Genomic DNA, 24,384 nt, shown 5'->3' with positions numbered 1-24,384 from the left:
CAATGTTTTTGTTTAGTTTATATTATACGGTAGTACTAGTGATCCAGAGATCTATTGGTACCACCCAAAACAATTAAACGGAACTAATTTCAAGTCAGTATTGCTCCTTCAGAACTCATAGCTCTAAAAGTCTAAAAGAAAACAAGCATACCTGCAGAAGAGGTAACCTGGGACTTGTAAAACAAATAATAGCCTAAAATATATTTATAGAAATTTTACTCCAAATACAGTATTCATTTTTTAAGAAAAGCTCAACTATTGCAATGGATATGCAAGACCCCTGCAAACCTTGAGCATACTTTTGTTAAGCACACTAAGAAGGTGAAGTGGGACTGCGCTGCTGAACCCACCTCCAATCTCACATGCACTGCTGACCCTGCCTGTTTAGGTACCTGCAAAGCATTGCCTGTTTGTGCATAGGCACTCCTTTGCAGGATTTTTAATGTGGGCAAAACTTACACACAAGGGGGTCAGGGCTAGTGCTGCAGTCTCCCTCTCCCTCTCACATTTTGCGTACATGTGGAGAAGAGCTGAAGTGGGCAACTGAAGCCATTTAACCACCCTGCAACTGTCACAGGCACAAGTTGTGCTGAAAGTGCAATAACATATAGCCTCTCCATCAACACCAGGTATGTACATCGTGATGAATCTTCAATAAAAATAATGTCTGGAGGGGTCCTGACATGTAACTATAGACCAGCTTTGAATGAAGCTTGCTCAAAGTGCTGGGAAGTGATTTTCCTGTGTTTGCAAGAGGGTAGGAAAATAATATCTAGAATGTGTTGGGGAAATGGGGTTTCATTTTAGACCAGTAGTTCTACAAATAAATCAGACTATCAACATATGTATAAGCCATAGGTTTACTCTGATTTGCCTCTCCAGGGTTTCGTTTGGATGTATATTGACAACAATTGTGTTGTGACAACAATACAGGCCAGAATTGATTACCTGTGCTTAAATTACGTGAAATGACTTCAATTTTTTTTTGGAGGAGAGATTCCCCGCTATGTCACACACAGAACAGAAACAGACCAAATGTTGGAAGGACAGTATCCAACGCCTCTTGGCCCAATACCAATTACAAGATTTTCAGGTGACTATGAAGATGGACAAGAGGCACTTAAGAGATTGTCTCTTTAGGTCTACCAAGAGTTCGCCATGGTTCCTACTTATTAAAACCGAGCATACCGGGGCCAATTATCTGTCAAAGCTCCCACTTGCCATGCTTAGAATTGCTTTCACAGAATTTCGATACCCTCAGCGGTGTTGGATGGACGCTACGGCAAAGTACATTATGAAGAAATACTTTGTGTGGGCAACCCTGTGTGGAGGACCTGTACCACTATTTATTGCAATGCCCGTTATATATAGACCCAAGAGACCGATTCATAAAACCCCTGCTTCCGAATGGAACTCACTTGAATAGTTGGAAAGGGTGAAATGGCTGCTGAGCGATACTGATGACTTTGTAAGTTATAAAATAGCACTCTATGCGCTGGCAGCTAAGAAGATCAGGAGGAAAGAACTAGATAAAATAGCAGTCAACTGCAAAGGGGATTCGGATATTTAATTTGGCACATTTTACTAGCGAATCTTCTGCTATTCTATTTTCTGCGACAAACAATCTTAGTAGTTGTGACTGGTTTATATTGTATGTGTGGTGCCTGATGATTTTTATGGTTATTGCTGTTTTTCCTTTTGTTATTTTTCTGAATGATGCCATGGCCTATGGCTAGCGCAATAAATGTCTAGGATGATGCTGATGCTGATGGCGACAATGACAGGCAATACAAAGCCTAGTCTAATTATAACAAGCGCACTAGATAAAATTGTTGCAGTGGGGAGAAGAAGGAATTTCAACCTAAGCATTAAATTAAATTGTGGTAAAATGTTGGTCTCCACGCTAAGCTAAAATTGAGGAGTTTGAGCTGAAGTTCTTGAACAGTCTGGGATTTATGTTTCCAATGTGTCAAGAGAGAGAGAGAGAGAGAGAGAGATAGATAGATACTGGAACTTCAACAGGACAGGGCAAGAATGTGATAGTAAATCTCATTTTTCGAGATTACATTAAAAAAGAGGGGATAGATGTCCCTAAAATTGTTTGTTTTTACTTTTTGCCAAAGTTGAAAGCACAAACATGACCTCTGTACAAAGAAGATTTCCAATTGTTTTGAAATTGTAATCTGATATGATACACAAGGTTTAATAATGTGAACTGCTGCAGAAGTCAAAATAATTCTTGGAGTATACAGTATAAATCAACAGGTGTGGTTTTTTAGCTTTAGGCCTTGAAGTAACCCATCAAAAATGTAGTTGCTACAAACATGTAGTTAGCACCTTCCTTTGGTGTGCTTTGTAATCTGAAGCTAACTTTGTTTTAAAGTTAATTTTATTTTTAACATTTTAAAATGTATGAAATCCTTCCAGTGAAGCTCTGATGGACCCCTAACAAAGAAATCCTCCCTTTCCCGTAATCAAAGTCACAGCAAGCCTGGCTATGATTTGCTGCTTTAATAGCTAGGTATTTAGCAAGGAAAGCTAGGGATCCTCCAATATTCCACAGCTTGAGTAGAAGAAACTGCTGGGTATGGAATACAAATGTATTTATTTATTCTTCTTTTAAACATGCAAGATACTTTTGATAAGATGGGGAACTAAGCATTCCGCAAAGTATTAAATTATAGACCAGGTTTGATGACTCGCTGGGATCATGACTGTTTCTTTCTTCAAGTTCTTAAATGTTATTCTTATTGTGGCATTTTGCACTGAAAACAATCCCTCTTGTCCAATTACCAGTTTTGTTTCTGTGCTATTCCTCCTAATGCATGGAAGGTAACAGTTTGGTTAAGGAGTTGTTTCTATTTTGTGGTTCTGAATTAAAAACGTAAGGGCAGTTTCCTTGCACAATGTAGCTTTATATTCCTTATTGGGGGGGGATATTCCCTCCTGTGCTCTCAGATCTATCATATAAAGAGCGGGGGTAGGGGGGACTGTTTTTGTATATAGTAAAAGTCAACCGAATTATTTACAGAAGAAAGCAAAGTCCTTGCTTAAATGGCAAGCCTGTGCTTCTTTTGGAGCAAATGGAGAACTTTTGCTCTTAAAAATCATAGATCTTAAGGAAAACACTATTCCAAATTCAATATTGCTCCTTGAAATTAAATGTACAAGCTTATTACACACTTATTGGTTTCTCAGACTCCCTTCTCCTCTCTGGGCCTATTTGGCAACTGTAATGTGTTGATCCTGAAGAATACAATTAAAGCTACTGGAGACTGCTATGCAAGTTTACATTGTTGTGCTGATTTTGTATCCTGAAACACAAGATGCTATTTTACAAGTGCCATTACTACCTCTAAGGACAGCACAAACAAGGTTGATAACTTCTGCCAATACTGTAAATTGTGCCACTGCATCAGGTGCCATGTATAATATCTGTGTGAAATATCTGCTTTCATTGACCTTGCAAACAAAATTTCATCTGTAATCTTCTCCGGCCCAGAGCATTTACAGTTCTATTTCTATTATGGCAAAATGTGAGCTCACTGTCACAGTAACTGCAACACCCACCCAATTAATCTATTTGAATAATAGGCAGGTGAACACATGTCCAATCTATAAATATACATTTTTTAAAAAAAATTAATAGATTTCCAACATTATTTAATAGAGTAGGTGAAAAATTCCCTGAAACTCCCAAGAGCCTGGTGAAATTAAGCAGGGGCTGCATCTGGTGGTCAGGCCAGAAGCCCCTCACCCTTACCCTCAGTGCTATTTCAAAAGTAATCAGACTCTAATACTTACTGTGAAAACAAAGTCCTTGACCGAACTATGAACTTGAACACATATTCCAGAGATTTCAGAGTTCTTAGTATAGGTTCACACTGTTCCCCTCTGCAGGAAATGTCCAAGTAAGTCTTCAAAACTGTCATTAGTTTCCTGAAATTGGAAAAATGTGTTACAAAGGGGGAATAGGGTTAAACTTTATCACATTTCCTTTGTATAGAGTGTAAAGTGGCAAATATCTATATAGTGCATGATGTAACATGGCAGACTTGGTTTTATTACTTTATAATTCAAATAAAAATATTACACAATTCAATGGGGGGAAAGCACAGTAGCATGACCTTTTATTTCCCATTATTATTTCTATCTATCACACAGGATGGCTTTGGACAGTGGCCACGGTCATTGCACTGAATAATATTGCTAGTACAGTGTAGGGCTGGGAATTCTTGGCGCCAAACAATCTGCAGCAAAGCAGTACTTTGGGTTGCAGTATTTAAACGTTTTTGCAGCATGCAAAGTATTTTGGCAAGGACTGGAATGATGATGAAGATGACAAAGGACTGTACCTGAAAGCCACCGACTCATAGCTATGAGTGGAAAATATATTGGTGGAAATATATATTGTAAATCATACAATATATTCTGTATGCTCCATAGTCTAATATGCTCTTAGAAGAAAGTGTGTGTGCAATCGCACACACAAAACACCTCCCTTTTCAAAAATGGATTGAATCTAGACTAGGTGAGCTCCCCTTTTGTAAACTATGAGACTTAAGTCATGACTGGTTTCAATAGCAGACTGATCCTCCCCTCCCCATGTGCTGTTCTGGGGGTTCTTCCGACTTCCCTGCCTCAGAGCCAATTTCAGGGAGCAGCAGGGTGCACAGCTTCATTGTACAAGTGGAAGCCCTCGTTAGGTGAATCCTGCTCTTAGTATGAAGCAAAACTATTTTATATAATGACTAGAAACAAATCTAAGGACACATTCTGAACCGTATTACATACCATACACACATGTGGATAGTAAAAATTCTCTATGTATCAGTGATCTTAAGACTGTAGAATGGTACCAGCAATCCCTTGAACATTTGAGCAGGTGACCTCATTCTAACTCACAGCTTATGAAACTTTAGTGCTAACCAGATTCTGACTCTTCCACAGCCTCCCTGGAAGGGCCCATGAAATCACACCCCAAGCACCATGGCAGACTCCCTAGCAGAGCCAGCCCAAGACATTTTTCTGCCCAAGGCAAAGGACAAGATTCCACCCTCCATGGACAGAAGTTGACTGCGCTGCGTTGAACTTAAGTGCAACATTGGCAATAGGGTAACATATTCCACAGCACCTGAGGGCAGCAGGGGATGCATTGTCTCCATGTGCTACCTAAAGAGATTGATTAACTCATTCTACCTAATGGGAAAGCCTTAGACATTGCCCATTTTTAAAAAGAGATTCAAAGCTCCAGAATCCACTGAGGGCAACCATTAGAGAACAGACAGAAGCTGTGCATGAAAGACTGCACCCAGCTTGATGCCCCAACACATGCAGTTTAGGGGAAGTTCCAACCATAAGATCTAACACATTCACATCTCAAGGGACTAAGTTCTCATCTACACATGGAACAACATAACTAATTTTGCAACTTGTGGATCTGTAGTGTAGTTCACCATATGCTTTGTCCACACAGTGCAGAATCTCCATACCATCATCACCACCAGACAAGATCTTCCATCAGTGGCATGGAGTTCTGCTACACATAATGCAGGAAATCTATTCGGCAAGTTAAACTTTGCACAGACAAGCCTTGTATACAAAGCATGTAGACCAGCACTCAGAGATCGATGAGGAATCATTTTCTTGAAAATACAGTGAACAAAAACAACATACGGTAGTAATAGACGGAGTTTAGTGCCAACAAACTCATTGGTACTTTTATTCCCTTTTTCCTTCCTGAGCGTATGGTAGATCTGAAGACCCATAGTGTTCTAAAATCCCCACCAAACTAATAAATAGGGGGCAGGGTTAGGGGTTGCTTTAGTGCACTTGGCTTTGATGTGTAATCAATAAAAATAATGCCAAATTGCTGTGAGTGAGCCTGATTTTATGTGACCTTTAGTGAGTCTTATGTTGTGGGCAAGTTTTTCCAACAAGGCAAGATGACACAGCTTGTCGTACCATCTGTCTATGGAAAATTTGTGCACCTCTCTTCAGAAATATGACATTTCCCAATATGAGTATCTGTTGGTGTTTGTATGTTAATTTGATGACAATATTTATTTAATTTTCCATATTAATCTGGAGAAGGGAGCATTATCTTTCCCGAAGACTGACAGAAAAATAAAAATAAAATAATAATAATAATAATAATAATAATAATAATAATAATAATAAACCTTTATTGTCCCTACACCACCTATGTGCAATGAAATTAAATGAGCCCCCCTCCTCCCCTAAAGTCCAGAGAAGATGTCACTTCCAGCTCTGCCACCGAGTTTTACATGGAGATACCAGGGATGCTATGGATGGTGTGAATGCAAATTATTTGTTCTATATATCACTTTTCTCTGTAATGATTGAAATGTCGTCAACTTACTTGTAGGCTAAAGTTGCGCTGAAGTGCTGCTGTATATAAGCCTCCAGTACGGTATTGAAATGCTGGAATTTTCTGTCTGCAATGAGTCCTATTATGTAGATCTGTAACAGGTTAATAGGATTAGTGGGTTTTTTGTTTTTATTTTGCACACCAAAAGTCATTTGAAAAGTTACAGTTTGCAATGAGCTCCTAAAAAATTTCAATTAGGTATTTTGTGTATTAACTAAAGCCAAAAGTTTATTATCGAGGGCTGCAACATATCTATGTTGGTGATCCTGAAGCCATTTCAGGTACAAGCAGTGCCTTGCTCCTATAGTAAATTGTTCCAAAAAATGGAGCCCATAGTTTGAACTTGAACAGCAGAGGGCAATCCTTACCAGTGCATCAAAGACGAGAATGTCATATTCATCACTATGAGAATGTTCCATCATGATATTAAACAAGGCATCTAAAGTATCTTGGAGGAACTAGAGAGAGAGAGAGAGAGAGAGAGAGAGAGAGAGAAGATGAACAAATATTTTACAAGCCTTGATATCATGACAGGATAAAGATTCTTTGAGAAACATTTTCATGGCTTTAAAAGAAAAATTCTACCTAGCCCCAGGGAAAGCATTTCATGCCTCAAAGGATCCATCTTTCTAGCCTTGTCACCTGGAGCATCACCACATCTTTGAAGACTTATTTTCTTATCATAGCACACATTTGGCTCAAACAAGCAAAGCAGTCATTTCCCCCCCAATGTAATGCTAAGGATGGCCTACAGTTTATACTGGAATGAACAGAGCATTACCTATTCCCCACAAGTGGAAAGTTGATTGCTTTATCTGTAAATGTTCACAGGTGTACTGCAAGAGGTTTGTAAGTTGCACAGTCCCTTAGAATGTGGAAAGTAATTGTTTTCAGCAGTGTGTCACTGTGAATTTAGCTGCAGCTGGTGTTAAGCAATATCCCTCAGCCTAAAATGGCTTGATAGTATGCCCAGACCATCAGGATACTTAAAGCACAAATGCAGAGGAAGGAAATAAAGCTAGTATCTCTCCTCCCATTAGCATGCCTGGTCTCAAGTCTTCGGTATCACCCAAATCATTGCCAAGTGGGAATGAAAACATGGTGCGTGCCAACTGGAAGAGGATTCCTCCTTCCATTCATACCAGCTCAGGTCTCTCCCGCCCTTTGTGCTTTGTCAGAAAGCTCAGATGAGAAAAAGGAAAGGAGGGTGAAGAGGTTTGCAGCAGGCCAGGATCAGCCATTGTGCTGCCAGTTGCCAACCACAATTCCAGCCTCAGAAACTTGGTGCCCGTGAACCCCAGCTGGAATATTCTACAGAATACCTCTAGAGAGGGTGATGAAAACTTTTATTTGGCTTTTCTACCACATGTTGCTTATGATATAGACATCATAATAACAACATTAAAGCTCCAATATGCGAAATATATGACATTGATCAGGAGATGAACTGATCTTTTACAAAAAGAAGCTACAAGCTAGCACAGGGACAACTCTGAACTTGACCCACATTTCCAAAAAAATCAGTTCTTACAGCAGAAAAAGAAACATCAGTTCAATGCAAAGAAAGATTAATGAACTGCTTATTTACAAGGTGCAGAAGGCGGCTTTTCAAGTTTAGAAACAATCTGAATAGATCTTCTAGAATAGCCTGGGTCAACTGAATTCCTTTTCTAAACCCCATTAAAGAGCCGTTTGCATCAAATGAATGAAGGTTTATAATCTCGCCCTCTTCATCAGTGCTTCTAGTGTGACTTCTGTGTGTAACATCTTGCCTGATGGAAAACATGAAAGTTTGTGACATTTTGGTTGGCCCTAATAATGATGTTACCAAGCTGTGGATTTTGTATGTAGGTAAGTAATCCTTGCTACATATTTCCATAGTCATAGTCTGAAGTATAGTTTTTCATAGAAAAGGAGCTTGCATCACATAGATAAACCATTACATGTTCACATTTCATCAATAAACACAAATATTTTCCAAAAAAGAGCAACACTCACCTTTTGATCAGAGATCAATTTACTTTTTATATATATTAATAGGAAAGGAAAAGATAATGGGTAGCTTTTCTTAGTCTCACAACCCTGTAAGCATATATTTCATTTCATTTGTACAGGCAAAGAGACATTGCCTTTTAGATTTGCCTTGATATTGTGCTTACTTTGAGTTAATCGTGCGTAAAGAGTAAAGACTTGAATCAAAGGATCTACGGTTGTTACAAACTGCCATGCCCAGAATTTTGATAAGTTTGGGGAGTGCTAAAGAAGCAGCTTGCTGGTTCTACTTTAATCAGTGCGAGTGTCCCCAAAGAATATTTGTGTGAAGCTTCAAGTCAAGGGAAAATGAATTATACCTGCTGTATTTAGCACACATGCAGCCTTAACTTACTTTCAGTATTGAAGCTAATATGGGAGAAAATTGCTCAGCACAATGCAACAGAAGGCAGATGCGACCCTCCACCCAGGTGCCCCTTTTGATGTAAAAATCAAACCTCATCCTCTATTTGATAAATGAACAGAGCAGACATATGAACAACCAGGACTGCCCCCCGTCACATACAATCAATCAGGAATTTGCAAAGAACCTGCTCCCACCGAATCAGGGGTCACTGGGGCAGAGGGCATATTTTGGGGGGGGGAACTAATACCAAGTCTTTGAAAAACATGCTTTCTTTTGTTTGAAAATATTCTGAACGCAATTGTTTCATCATTGTCTTTTTTAAAAAATCATGTTTGCTTTTAAAAAACAAAAAAGCTAACAAAGAGAAGCATATTCCAGGGCAGCATTTAGCACAGCATGGTTAATAAAATAGGAAAACATAAAAATAAAATGGAAATTCTGCCATGTAAGGTATGCCTGAAATCCAGTTCAATTGTTCAGCTGCCATCTGTTTTCTGTGTAAACAAGACTGGTATTATCCTGAACGGATATCACTTTGGGGCAGTTATTTCCAGAAAGAAGTGGCTCTCCAGGGTTTCAGGTAGGGGAAATTCCCAGCCGCATCTGAAAATGCTAGGAGTTGAACCTGTGACCCTTTGCATGCAAATAATATGCTCTACCACTGACCCATGGCCTTTCCCCCAATGAAGCCAACAAGACTGATGCCTTGTAAAAAGAAAACACAACTGTATTATTTGAGGACTATGCTCTCAGCCTATGATGGCTGATACGAGTGAAGACAATTTCCTGAGCCATTCTCAAGGGATTAGTTTGCTTCAATGAGCTCAAAAGATGTGTTACCACTTGAGATAGAAAAACATGTTGTTGAAATGGCTAAGATTTCCTACATGGATTTTGGAAATAAATTGAGGAATAGCACCAGGATTCCTAATTTGTCTCTCTAGGAAATATTTATCCATTGAGGAACCAAGGACTGCACACTACATCATTTCCCGGGAAAGGGGGATGATTACCTCCCCCATAGTATCTGGCTTTTCAGAAAGTCCCTGACCTAAAATTACACTACTGTAAACATTTTAAAAACATACCTTCACAATTTCTTCCCCATCCACAATCTTCAGTTTTTCTAAGTTCTCCTTCAAGAGCTCTGGCTTCATACGCCACTTCAAAAGGCCCAGTAAACCAACTGAAGAGAGGAGCAGAAATATATTCACAGAGAAAGGGGGTCTAGCTTTCAAGTGCAACTTAAAAAGCCTTGTCAGAAGCTTATATTCTTACCATTTTGAGTTAGCTTGGTTGAACAAACAAGCGTTGAAATGGTAAATGTGTCTCTTGAGCTTACTGAGAGCCCTCCAACACTGCTTGAACTCCGACTTAAGGTTGAGCCTTTAGAGTCTATGTTATGACGTGAGGAAGGGAGACTCAGGTAAGCACTGGCATCCTCCATTTTCTTACTATCACCCTTGAAAGCAAGTCATGAAAACAAGGTGAGATTCAGTGGAATGAGCTAAATTCACATATAACTAGGATAACTTTGCTGCACTCTTCCACACCAGTAGCCTTTTAGAAATAAATCTTTTTTAAAAAAAATCTTGGATTGAGAGACTTAACCCAGTGAAGACTGCAAAAGTATATGCAATTTCTCTGCACAAACAAAACTCCTCAACTCACAATCTACTTTTGAAACTAAGCGAGGATACGTAGGTAGGCAAAGAATTTTCTGCTGGTTTATAAAGAGAAGAGGTCACAACATGAACATAAGTCCTTGGACACACAGAAACCATTTAAAAAATCTCAGTGAACAATGGAAATGGAAACAAATTAATTTTATTTAAATCATGTTTACCTTGCTCTTCAATCAAAAGGGTCCCCTGAGCAGCTTACAAATAGATCAAAACTATGGTCTTTAGACCGGTGGGGAATCTGTGACCTTGCAGATTTGGTTGGACTCTATCTTATCAATCCCAGCCAGCATAGCCAAGGATCAAGGATGGGGGGGGTTGTTCTCTAACAACACCTGCACAGTTCCCCCATCTCTCCCACAGTTCCCCCATTGCAGCGGGTGGGGCAGGAACTAAAAAGCAAACTCAAGCACCAGTTTTTAATGCAACAGTTCTTATAGCAACCGGATGGGATTAAACTATGGGATGCGTAAAGGTGAAAAGTAAAGCTTCAAAAAGTAGCAGCTTTGGGTTGAATTGTCCCTCAACTGACGCCAGGGAGCGCTCTCCATGTTATGTTGGATTCTGTTCCTCATTGCTGTTGCTAGAATTGATGGCAGCTGAAGTCCAGAAACATCAGGATTGTACCACATTGGTTACCCTAGTACAGACAGACTTACTTATGCTTCTGTGTAATAATTTTGTGTATTATTGTGTTCCCACACCACACCACTGGCTGGGTATGGAAAGATCACAGTATTAAGTCCGTCTAAATTTTATTATCCTTTAGGCAGGGACCAGCTGTTTGTGAGAGTTCCCTGCAGGGAATTAGCATCTACAGGCAAACCAAGGATAATTGACCCCCACCTCCCACCAGCTGATATCACCTGCCCATCAGGGTGATGTAACTTGATTTACATGCAGGAGTGGTTTCAGAAAAATGGCCTTGCTGTGCAAATTGCAACTAGGTCAAGATTACTACAGGACATATTCCCCAGCCCTGGACTAAACACGACAGGAACAGCTGGGAAAACTTGAACAGGGGCTTCCATTTTCAGCAACAGTCCTACAACTCATAGCTAGTTGTGCCCTAAAACTCCACAAGTGAGAGTCTTTTTCATTTTAGCAACACTCAGGGCATTGGCCATGTCCCACAGGGCTTCTAACTCTTAATTACTAAGAGTAGGTTCCTAAATTGTATTGCAGACTGTTTTTCAAACTTGGGGAGCCACACAACTCTGGTGCTAGGGACACCTGCTTCATACAACTGATTTTCCTTATTTATCTTCAAGGAAACATTGCGGATGTTTAGTAATAAACTGCTTTTAAAAATGGAAATCAAAGGGCTAAGTCTGGGTATTTAGGCAGCCATTCCCAGTTTAGCATTTAAAACTGACTAAAGGTTTTATCACTAGACTGCAGCTTTTTGTCTGACAGATCTCCAGCATCCTATAAGGACATATTTGGAAAAGCTCCAAACAACCTGAAATATAGTCAGCTCAGTCTTTTCGTCCCTTTCTTTCTGTTTCCCACTAGGCCATTTGCAAGGATTTTGTGTAAAAGCCAGAAACGGGCTAGTTGCCAGATGTGTTGAGTACACCTGAATTTTTTAAGGAAAAGCCAGCTACAGCATTTTCGCTCGCTGTATGTGCTAGAACAGTGTAAGTCAAGAATAGTCAACGTGCTGGCCTCCAAAGTGCAACTCCCACCATCCCTAGCTATTGGGTATGCTGGCTGCGAATGATAGGAATTGTAGTCCACAACAACTGGAAGGTTAGCTATTCCTGGCATAACTCACACTACACAAAGAAATCACTGAGTTCAGTTCTAGCACTGATGGATGTTCCTATATGAATATGCTGTCCTTCAGGACCCCTCTTTCAAAGTTTAGGCATATGAATCTGGGCTGGGGAGAAGGGTTTTTTCCCCAGTATTTGCATGCCAGTTACAGAATGCCCTCCCCCTAGTCCTTTCAGGCTAGGAGTTGTTGGTATCTGTCTGTCTCAAGAGACAATGGAGTGTGCCTCTGATGGGAAAGTAAAACCACAGCGTTAGCAGCACTAAAGTGATCCCCCTGGGACTCAATCTGCCCCAGCCTGTCTTCACATGCATGGGAAGTCCCTTATTCACCAAGGGCTTGAGACCTATTGGCTACCTTCACCTGGTTTAGCCAGCCAGTCAAAGTTGTTCCTGGGGTGTGGCCACTGTCACATGCGGACAGCTTCTAGGAACCTCAGGTGAGAGCTGAGTGGAGGGTGGGCACCAAATGTGGACATACTACACCAAAAGGAGCATGGTGTGTTCCCTACCAGAGGTACTACCCCTCCCCTAACACCCCACACACACCAGGCTTGGAGCATAACATTTTAAGTAGACCAACAGGAGATTGTTAGTGGATTGTGCAAAGCTGTGTGGAAGTCTATGCAGCAAAAGCAACAATACCTTTAGAACGGCGAGATCATGAAAGCCATCAAGCAGAGTTGTCCCATCCTCCTTCATTAACTTCACATAGGCCATTGCAAAGTTCTTTTCTCCTTTGTCTTTAGCTGTGCAAGAAATAATTTTGTATGATTCTTTCCCCCCGCCTATAACATGTCCACTTATCTAATGTTGCATATTGAAAGCAAGTAATCAAGCGGGTTACTTACACTCCTGAGATGACCGATGTCTAAACGTAAAGCGCAAGTGAATTCTTTGCATATCCTCAATGGGCAATGCTACCTATTTAAATACATAAACATTTAAATACATAAACAGTTATTAAAGTAAAAATGATATGATGAATACATGGAGGGAAGCTCCACCAGCAGTTCTAAATTAGTGCTGCCCAAATATCCATCTATGGCTTAAGACCTGCTGTGGCAGCTATTTGTGCATAATGACCTAAAATTATGCTCTGCTGCACTTTTTCAGGACTTGTATTTCATTATTTGCCAAATGAAGCTATACCACCACCAAATGCCAGATTATATGCCTTTGAAAGAAACTTTGCATTTTAATGCAAATTCATATCATGACTAATGCTACTGTTGAATGAACTTTCTTGCTGAATAAGATAGTATTGCTTAGTCATAGATACATTAAAGGGCTTGCTTTGAAGTCCCTACACTGCAAAAAGTAAATTCTAATGTGCCTCCTTTGTTATTTGATCTTTAAATTGTGTGTGGATAAGATTCACAGTGGTGAAAAGTTGTATAATAAAAGGATCCACCAATGTAGAAATGGGGGCAATTCAGATGTAAATTCCTCCACAAATAGGAGCCTTGCTATTTTAAGAGATAACACCTGATCTGGTGCTAGTTACAGGTAGATGGCCGTGTTGGTCTGAAGAAGTGTACATGCACATGAAAGCTCATACCAATAACAAACTTAGTTGGTCTCTAAGGTGCTACTGGAATGAATTTTTTTGTTTGTTTGTTTGTTTTGACCTGAGCTGGTGCAACTGCCACTACTTGGGGAGTATGACATCATGTCTCATGCAAATCCTGGAGTGCCAGTATTTGGGAAAGTAACAAGTCAGATGTTTCATCTTCAGTGGAGCTACACACTGGAACCTATGGTCTGAACCCATCTTTATACTACACCATGTATCTTAAGCTTGTATACAAAGGTCTCCTTTCTATTATTTGCTAATTCCCCTTTTGCACCACAGCTCCCTGTGCTACATCTCATGCTGTTTCAGAGAGCTACCCAGTTTTGAGCGCTTTTTAGGGGACACAAAAGTGGGGAGGAGAGACCATGAACATTCACTTTCTTCTAGATCCAATCCATTATTCTAATTCATTATAGCAGCATCACCTCACGTTCGTTTGGACACTACTGATCAAAATCAGAATTAACTTGGAATTAGAAGACTCCAAAGGCTAGTTTTTAAAAGCTCCAAATATTTTATTATAAGCTTAACTTGGATTTCCATTAGTGTGCCATTTTCAGAAGAGACACTGCTTGACACATAAATATTTGAAAGTACATGGAAATAAATACATTTTATACCCTATAATACCTTTTATTATGCCATTTTTTTCTCCCTGCTGCCCTCTGTCTCTTCTTGCCAAAGCACCTTAATAGAATTAAACTCATTATCTACCTAAGAGCCACATTATGACAGCAATTTTCTATAGTGCTCTCTCTTTAAAAGGAGCAGATTTACAATAAGCTTTTCTAGTAGCCTACAGCCATTTTGTAATTATTTCCATCACAACCTTCCAAGAATTTGCTTATTACAAGTTACATGCAAACCATAGAGATGTCAATTAATTCTTCTCTAACAAGGATATAAATTGTAAAAGGTCTTTTTTCATGAGGTGACAGAAGTTCCCGTATTTTCTAATTTTTCTCAGCTTACTGGACCATACACTCCTACGTTTGCTCTAAGTTTTTTTAAAATGCATTATTATAATACTAGAAGAAAATGGAATGGGCTAAAATTTCTATCAAATTAATCTTGGAGATTATGGGCAACTAAGTTAACTGTATACTTTTCAAATGGAAAAATCACGCTTCTTGCTTCTAGACAGCAAAATAATGCAAGCAATTTCCTTGGTGGCTTGCATTCTTTCAACTGTATTGTCAGAGCTTCCAGTTTAGCATAAGTAGCAGAGTCCTAGGTTCCTCTTAAGCAAAGATTTTAAATGAGGAGGTGAGGCGTCTCCTCCCCTGTCATACCTTTAATGTCTCCGCCCAGCGGGGCTGTTTAACTTGGTAGTAGACCACTGATTTGTATTCACTTGTAGGCTTGTCTCCAGCTCCTAAACAAATTGCATTCTTACACAAAACAGGGGAGAAGAGGAAAGAGGTGCAGCTTCTTAGTTCTTACGTATATATTTTCAATTCAGAACTATATAAGTACTATAGTTTTAATACTGCCATCCATACAGTCTATGCTAACCCCTAGGACTCTTATGTCTTGACTCTCCAGAGAGGGTAAGCGTACCATCTCAAAGTGGGGCAGAAACCAAAGGAAAACCACGGAAAATATGGTGGAGCCCTGTAAATTACCTGAACAGGCAGGAAAGGGTGAAGTACCTCACAGCAAGAACATAAGTAATTAAGGCCAGCATCAGCACTTAGCATTATGGACCACTGGCAACTCTGATGCACTTTGGAAGGGCCCACCATGTTACTTTGGCCTAAATTGTATTTGTGAACTGTCTGTGTCCCTCAGTACCCCTGATACTGCCATCAAGGCTTTGTGGAAAATGTAAAACAGTGGCCAGCCTGCAGCCACCTGTTGCCACCAGTGCTCTCCGCTACCATTGGTGAGCCCCCAGAGAAGGCTACAAAGCATTGGGGGCCCACTAGGCCACACTTTGCTGAGGATTCCAATGGACCCAGATCCGGCATGATATTAACAGACATACTTGCAAAGGCAATGATTGCAGTTAAGCAGAAATTTAGCTTACAACTCAAATGCTGGTGCACAGAAATTCTCACAGAAGCACTTTTAAGGACCACATTATCTGGGAATGTGGCCATGTCTGTACCTGTCTCTTCTTTCTGAACAAGAAATGCTGTACTTCTCCCACTTGTAAAGGATAGTAACATCTGTCCTACCAACTGTAACTCATTAGCAAATTTAACTGCATTTCCACTACCTAGCTCCTAAAATTATTCAGCTACTTCATAAATTTTCCAATATTGGAAATAATGTTCTCAGCATCCAACAAAGCTATATGGTGCATGGGAGAGGAGATTAGTCATTGAAGGTTTTCTGGCTACTTCTTCTCTCAGCAGTTTTCCAGAATTTATAGTTATGTAACTGTTTTATGCTACTTATTTGCATGTTTAGTCTTTCATGCAAATGCCCTGCCAATTTTTTCTTCCTTTCCAACCAATATCCAACCAATACTCTGATCCCTAAGTAACTCCCAGGAAATTTAACAGTGCAATTATTTTCTCAGCCAAGGATAGCTTGCTGTTCCAATAAATTCTTCCTTCTTTTAACTCTGTATCATTTATTTTTAAAGCTAAGATGTCGAACAGGTTGGTCACATCTACTTAAGCACACCTACACAGCAGACAAAAATGTATATAGAGCTTTTATCTGAATTATTAGTCACAAGGAGCATGAGGAGAGATATTTCATATATATATTATATATTATAAGGCAGTGGAAGACAGGAGTGCCTGGCATGCTCTGGTCCATGGAGTCATGACACGACTAAACAACAACAACAACATATATTATAATATACAGTGGCACCTCGGGTTACAAATACTTCGGGTTACAAAAGCTTCAGGTTACAGACTCCGCTAACCCGGAAGTAGTACCTTGGGTTAAGAACTTTGCCCCAGGATGAGAACAGAAATGGCGCGGCAGGGGAGGCCCCATTAGCTAAAGTGATACCTCAGTACCTCAGGTTAAGAACAGTTTCAGGTTAAGAACGGACCTCCAGAACGAAGTAAGTTCTTAACCAGAAGAACCACTGTATATTATATATATTATAACACAAAATATATATAACACAAAAACAAAACACCTTTATACACACACACACACACACACACACACACACACACGTGTGTGTGTCATTTAAATATCAAGGTGTTTTGGTTTTGTTTTTACAGGCAATTTCAGCCTTAGATCAGACCAGGAGGAAGACTTGAGACTCTGTGCCACAGACTGTCAATAATCTTTCCGCAGACCTATCTCAGATTTTTCACATTATTCTGGAACCTCCAGAAAAGCCTCGCCGAGGCAAACACCAAAGGGAAATTCTTTGTTGTTCACTACTGCTTCATTGGCAGCTGGCATTTCAATTTGCTCAATTTGCATTGTTGTGAGTACACATAGAACTTGCAGGAACAATCAACGTTGCATGACTTTTGCATGTTGGAGTGTGGAGCAGAAGCTATGGAATATACCAGTGAATGGGCTTGGGCCCAAAATGGATTACTTCAAAGCGGCATCTATGATTCTATTATTTGTGGACTCTAAAAAAACATTATGTTTTGCTCTTAAGGAGAGTTATGGAAGTCAACAAACAATAGTTGCTGAAGTAAACCTATTCTTGTTGCCCTTGATTTATTAGCTAGCTGCATCACTTGTAAAATTCAAGGGCAGAATGTGTGGGGGGGGGATCTTTCTTATACTAAAAATGCACAATTATATATATAAAAAACCAATGTGCCAATGCTATCAATATATTATACCAGGGTTCTTAGAATTCATCTTACTAAAAGTCCAACAGTTAAAACATATGGCAATCTATTTAGGCCAACTTGCATCTATACGACTTCTTTTTTTACCCCATCATATATCAAGTGCAAACATATCTCTCAGAATATGTCATGGCTGGGATAAGATGGCTTGCCAATATACACCTATGGTTGAAGAATTCTGTGTGCAGAGTTTCTGAATCAAGCGCTCTTCATCAGCATATAAATGCTAACAGAGCAAAACCAACAGATCTGAACTGCAGCACAAGCTTTAGGAAATGAGGTTACAGAAAGGTTGTGCTTGTTCATCTTCAATATGCACACAAGAGAGCAACACTTACTGGTATCACTTTCCCATCTTCATCACAGACACACATGTTGACTTCTATGTTTCTCTGTGAAGTTTTATTAGACTTATCCAGGTCTCCATTTAGCAAGGTAATGTAGATGTCATTTCTTATATCGCCTATGAAAGAAATTCAAAAGGGGTAGATACCGGGACAGAAAGGACTGAAAGCAGCTTAGGTGACAGAATGCATAAGATCCACGCCTTGCCCTACTCAGTGATATACTGAAGTGTGAATGTTCAAGGAAGAAAATGAAATTCGGCTTTGATGTCCATTATCAAACTTTTATAGTCTTGTCAGGAAAGAGCTTTACATTGCTTCTACAGCGATATGTAATTCTCATCCTACAATGACACCTCCTGGTGAAGAACAGCAAAGGCACACCAGAAAGAGGGAAGTGTGTCATGCAGATTTGAAAGAACTATGCAATTAGTAACATGTTGCTGTAAATTTAATTTGTGAATCACTTTTTGTGTAAGTTTCAAGGTGGTCTATAATCAAACAGCAAAAATGACAAAATATAGGTTTAAAAACAACACAACTCTGCAAGGCAGAGACCTAAAAGAAATAGTACAAAGCAAAACTCCCCTTCAAATTTTAGGGGAGGGGACGAAAGTTGGGATGGGGAAAAGTCACCGACTGCAAATGGGACCATTTCACCACCAAACTAATTTTGAAAGAGAAGAGAAGCACAAGGCAGCTTTTGATACAGGATGACTGTCAGTTGTATATTTTTTTAAGGAATCAAAAATAGGGTTGATTGAAAAGTTGTCAAAACTCTTTTGGCTTGAAATGAAGGAAATACACACAGGCAAAAGGTTTCATGAACCAGCACCCTGACTCACCCTTTTCACCACCACTGCCTGCTTCATGGTCCTGGGGGCAACAGTATTCATACAGTGGCTGCAGTGATTGTGAGGCACCATTTCCCTCTCTCCCCCTCCCCACTACCAGCTGGATCCAGAATGAGGACAGAAAGCTTTGCCTTCACGCTGATGTCACTATGTCATCATGAAGCCAATTGCCTTTTGATCTCACTCGGGGGCCTTTTGTAGCGGGGGATTGGAACCACCAGCCAGTGAGACTCTTAGAAGCATGATGGTGCAAGTCCAACTTCACAGCACATTTTATCACCCACCCCAAATTGCAGAACCACCCCAGGCAATGTCACAGCAGGAAAAATATGGGTGGTGAAGCTGGTCTCAAAGTATTGCAACAGAAGAGGAAGTCAGGGCATGAAGTTCCATAAAGTCTCATTAAGGCATTACCACTAATTTATAGGAAAATTGAGAAATAAAAGACCCAGTAAAAACATTACTGTTGCTTTCAGCACCTCAGAACAGACTTTCTTTGGGTGGTTTCATTTGTAAAAAGAAAATAGCCAGCTTCTAAGCAGAAGCAAACAACCTCATACCTGGCATGATTATTTCCGGAAAACCAAGCTTCCTAGCAACAACTGTTGTCCTGTCAACAAGATGAGGGTAGTCCTTCCTAATCTGAGTAGTGTCTCCAACAAGCATTTTCATAGTTACCCATAGCCCTGTAGAAGAAAAGAAGACAATATTTATAGTCCAATGCAGACTATCATTTCAAGAAAAGCCTGCTGAGGTACTTTGTGCCATGAGCCAGGACTCAGCTTAACCTGCTAATCAGAAGGCGGAGTGACTCCACCTGCTGCTGATCAGCCTTCAAGGACACAGAGGAGAAGGCACTGATGAGAATCAGCTGGCTTCAGCCTTCTTAAGCAGAGCTTCCAGCAGCATTCAGGTGCTGGTAACAATGCTTGCAGTTTCTGGCCCTACCTTGCTGATTCCTTGACCCTTCACCCCATGATCATCGGATTCCCTGACCCCCGGACCATGTGGATTGCTGTTCATCCACCCCTAGGATTGGACCTGACTTTGGATGCTGCCTCTGCCTCCAGGCAAGTACATGTCAGAGACTGTTCTACTTGGCTGATCTCCCACTCCAGTGAGCTCTGCACATTGTTCCTCAGAAATGAGATCATGACACCTTAGTTCACAAGCCCCAAATCTACGGGCATAGTTACATTAACCACATCTTTCCAGCAAGGAACTCATAGGGCCTGTTAGGCCTCCCCATATGACCAATGAGGGCATTTTGGCTAAGCCATGTCTATCTGCCCCACACAAGATGTTAGGTGTGGAACAGGTAAAGATGTGGCTTGGTGATAGTGGGGTGGCAGGTACCAATCAGATGATCATCAAAGCTAGCACAGCATTGTACACAGAAAACTAGACATCAGGGCTTCCCTAACGCTGTGCAAAAAAAGGCTGACCTGCTGTCACTGTGCCATCAGGTGACTGACAGATGGGTGACCTTGCCCACCTGTGAAACTTGGTCCACTGGGAACGGGAGCCCACTGGCCATCTAGTTCCCCACCTCTTACATCAGGTGACAGCACATCTGTCTTAGAAGCTTAAGCTTGCTGCTATTTGTAAGAATCAGCACTTCTATGTGAGCTGCTGTGGTTAAGCAAATCATAATCTAAGTACGTATACCTACCCACATAAGAGTGCCTGTCACAGAATTCTTGCCCGCTCCTAAGGCATTCAACTTGGCACCAGGTGAAATGCAAACTGGTCCTAAGGTCTGTCAATAATGCCTTTAGGTTAAAGTGAGTGGGGGTTAAGAGCAGACGCCAATATGCTTTACCTTGTCCATCACCTTTGAGTGTTGTGACCTTGCTTAAGAGGTTATGCAAAAAATCATTCTCTGACACTCTAGAGGAAAAAGAAGGAGGAAAATGTATCGATAAAAATAAACCATTAATACAAGCATGCAGTAAGCTGAACAGGAAGGACAATTGGAGGATGTATGTACAAATGTTTGTTCCATTTCCTCCACCCAATGCTTGAATTTGCAACAATGGGAGGAATTCAAAATTGTGCTATGCCAGAAGGAGCGATCCCTGGTCTCCCTCCCTCCCTCTGCACTGTTCTGGGAATTCTCTTTCTAGCCAATTTGGGGCTGAGGGCTTAGGGGGCATGCTCAAGGAAGGCTTTGCACAGGGCTTCTGTGGTGGGACTCCAGCCCGATACACCTGTAGAACCTAACCTAACCTCCCTCACAGTGTTGTAGTGCAGATAGAAATGTAGAGGAAGAAGCATGCATGCCACCTTGAGTGCCTTGGAAGAAGGGTGGAATATACATGCGATAAAAAAATAAAATTAATTAATAAAAAATTCTTACGGGTGAAAAGGAATGAAATGTTGCTTCTCTTCGTCGCTTTCTGCTTTTCCTTTTATGATGTCTGTAATATCCATAACTGGGGGTGGTGAAGAAATAATCCGTCCAAATGTGCATGAAAGAAATGGACAAACAAGTAATTCCTCTTCTTGTTAGGATCAAATACCTCATCAATTTCATAGAGTTGGACTGTAGACAAGTATTATACTGCAGATTATACTCTCAAGCTTATTATGCAAATTCATTCCAAATAGCTTCAAATGTAATTACTTTACCACATATTTTTTTAAAAAATGCAAGTTTCATTTTCTAGTGTAGTCCAAGTCTAATTGTTCTAACAATATCAAACTCTGCAATGTTGTCCAAATCTAACAAAACACATAGTCTTAAGTATGACCAGTTTGCTGCCAAGGAAGTTCCTCCCACTGTGATGCTGATCTATAACCAGGGAAAACATTTTGTGTGTTCTCAATTATTCAGAACTTACAAAAATAATTAAATTATTTGCCTCTGATTCCTGCCTCATCAATTAATTTAATCATGTAGCAATGAAGAACAGCCAATAAATACCAGAGCCCTAGGTAGATGGTAATTAACTTGACTTCAAGGAAGCTGAGACAGCTAATTCGTTGTGCATTCTTAAATAATACATTAGCATTCAGCTTTTGCTTATGCGCATTACATCCCTACAGTTTCTTTTTGTTACCCTATAAAACTCCAATGTGGCATCCTATGCTGAGGTATTCCCCCCAAAAATTGTTTAGAGCATTCATCCTGTACACCTTTTCCACACCCGGGAGATTTCATGTACACATCTCCAACAAAAGGCCATGTACAAATTTCCATTTCTCTGCCACAATCCTGCCCACACTACTGCAGTCTTGTGGACTTTTTTGAAGTGAATGTTCACTAAAGAGCTTCAGAGAATACCTTCATCACCTAACAATACCACCCTGATCAAATTTAGGAAGGAAGAAGAGTTCAAAAGCTCCCAAGGGAGTCTGTTTTACTGTCAAAGGGTTCTCACTGTCAGAAAGTTCCTCCTGATCTTCAGTCGGAATCTCCTTTCTTGCAACTTGAAGCCATTAGTTCTAATCCTACCCTCCGGAGCAGGAGAAAACAAGCATGCTCCCTCCTCCATGTGACAGCTCTTAAGATATTTGAAGATGGCTATCATATCTCCTCTCATTCTTCTCTTTTCCAGGCTAAACATACCCAGTTCCTTCAAGCGCTCCTTATAAGGTTTAGTTTCTAGACCCCTGATCATCTTGGTTGCCCCCCTCTGCACAAGTTCCAGCTTGTTAAATTGTGGTGCCCAGAACTGGACACAGTATTCCAGGTGTGGTATCACCAAGGCAGAATAGAATGGTACTATTACTTCCCTTGATCTGGAGACTAGACTTCTGTTGATGCAGTCTAGAATGCTGCTGCATGACACTGACTCATGTTGACCTACCATCATTAAAGGAGGGGGGCAGAGTCATGATCCAAATACACCTTACACCAGTGGCTGTATGCCTATGACAAACTTAGAGTAGACCCACTGAAACATTTCAATGGGTGTATGCTGAATATGACAGCCAGTTACAGCCCCACGTATCTTCCCACATACAGGGTGGGGAGGAACAATGTTGCCAATTTTCACATCCATTGGCAGCCCTTTATGCATAATACAAGGCCTCTTTAGAGGATCCACAACTTTCAGAGGCAGCTTTTTAGGGGTCGGGGCTTTGAAAGACAAAAAGTAGTTTAAAAGCCGCAGTGTACCCGAGGAAGACCATGCAACCCTCTTTGGATCCTGTCCACGTATTTTCTTACCTGCCACTCCAAAAGGTCGTCTTATGCCCTGGGTATATTTTCTTGTATTACTGTCTTTAAGATCCATTCTTCCAACCCGTACAATCTGGCAAATCAAATAAATTTTTTCTCTTCCGAGATCCTTGTTTCCAAGATCCTGATATTTGTGAAATCAAAGACCAATTACAAGAGTCACAATGAAATTCCATACCATGTAGAGATTCATAATATACTGTATAGGTACTAAGAGTGGTGCAATAATGTTTCAATAATGGAAAGGACATGTTTTCATTTAAAGGAAAACATCAGTTCAGAAAACTGGATTTGACTGACATGAAATCTGGATTCAAAGTATGCATCAACTTCAAAGCAAGAAGCTAAGTGAAGTCAGTGAGAAATAAGTCGCTGCATGATCAATCAATCAGCAGACCTTCACCCAATTTGATCCAACACTTTCAAAATACTTTCAAGTTCACTGAAGCAAATGACGAACTACATCAGAATCAGTTTGACCTTTCTAACAGGGCATGTGGGGTGTGAGAGAGAAGGAACCAAATGTATTGATCTCTCAGAGTTCTGAAAATGAAGGTGAATTTTCAGAAGTCTTTATATACAATTCCTTCACACACTATTTATTAGGGTCGCAACCTAAAAGACTGCAAATACAATCCTCATACTCAACTTTTCATTTGCTCTGAGCTGGAGGTTTTACATGCCACCCTCAACCCCCGCCTCCTGCAAAAAAACCCCCTGATTTTTAAACTCATCCAAAGTTAAACTGTAGTTGAGGATTTGTTTCAAGAGTTTGATAAGAAAACTAAGGAGATGAATAGAAATGTCCCTTTCAAAAATTCACAAGCCCAATCCCCCAGCTGCTTTTTAAACTGGGCAGGGTGGTGTGGGGAATTCAAGAAGTAGTCTTGAAATCTTGCAGAGTATCTGGTTCTCTGAGAGAAGCTTCCTGGAACAAGAGTGTTCACAGGTTTCGCTGACTGGCCTTGAGTTTTCTATGCATTCTGCTTTTTCTAAAATTAAACATGATTAAACTGAACAGCCACAAGTTCATTAAGCTTGTATTGGAGGGGGGGAATATTATTGGTCCCTTGGTGACAAATAAGGTTTTTTTTTCTTCCCTGGGTGATATGCATAAGCAATAATTTACTGATGTCCTTGAGTAATCAGAATAGGAATTGTATGTCTCAGTGATTTCAATCACCTCTTCTGTTTAGTGTAACATCTGTCTACAAGATTAATAGAGGTATTTTCCCTGTACTACAGTATTAACTTCTGCCAAATATAGCTACGAACAAGCTAATATCATACGGGTCAATTACTGCTGAGTCCTGAGCAGCATCTATTCTACTAGGTCATGTATCTAATGTAAGCAAAATACAATGGCATATTATTCATCCTGAAAGAGAT

General features: G+C 40.3%; 1 protein-coding gene across 3 annotated transcripts in view; it reads right to left on the bottom strand.

Moving 5' to 3' along the window:
- Window positions 1–24,384, bottom strand: part of DOCK2 (dedicator of cytokinesis 2) — a 258,167-nt gene that overhangs the window by 210,978 nt on the left and 22,805 nt on the right. For all 3 annotated transcript variants that reach the window (XM_082212994.1, XM_082212996.1, XM_082212995.1), the window contains 13 exons: window positions 22,984–23,119; window positions 21,169–21,244; window positions 20,632–20,699; window positions 19,370–19,495; window positions 17,950–18,074; window positions 15,116–15,214; window positions 13,099–13,171; window positions 12,893–12,996; window positions 10,068–10,251; window positions 9,878–9,975; window positions 6,760–6,849; window positions 6,383–6,483; window positions 3,805–3,939 (listed from right to left, as the gene is read on the bottom strand). In XM_082212994.1, coding sequence (XP_082069120.1) covers window positions 3,805–3,939; window positions 6,383–6,483; window positions 6,760–6,849; window positions 9,878–9,975; window positions 10,068–10,251; window positions 12,893–12,996; window positions 13,099–13,171; window positions 15,116–15,214; window positions 17,950–18,074; window positions 19,370–19,495; window positions 20,632–20,699; window positions 21,169–21,244; window positions 22,984–23,119 — 1,415 coding nt within the window. The remainder of the gene's footprint in view (window positions 1–3,804; window positions 3,940–6,382; window positions 6,484–6,759; window positions 6,850–9,877; window positions 9,976–10,067; window positions 10,252–12,892; window positions 12,997–13,098; window positions 13,172–15,115; window positions 15,215–17,949; window positions 18,075–19,369; window positions 19,496–20,631; window positions 20,700–21,168; window positions 21,245–22,983; window positions 23,120–24,384) is intronic.

Source organism: Podarcis vaucheri (genome assembly GCF_965113315.1).
Source record: "Podarcis vaucheri genome assembly, chromosome: 2".
NCBI classification, from domain to species: Eukaryota; Metazoa; Chordata; class Lepidosauria; order Squamata; family Lacertidae; genus Podarcis; species Podarcis vaucheri.
Note: the sequence above shows the minus strand (reverse complement) of the source record. Positions and strands in the feature narration are given on the sequence as shown.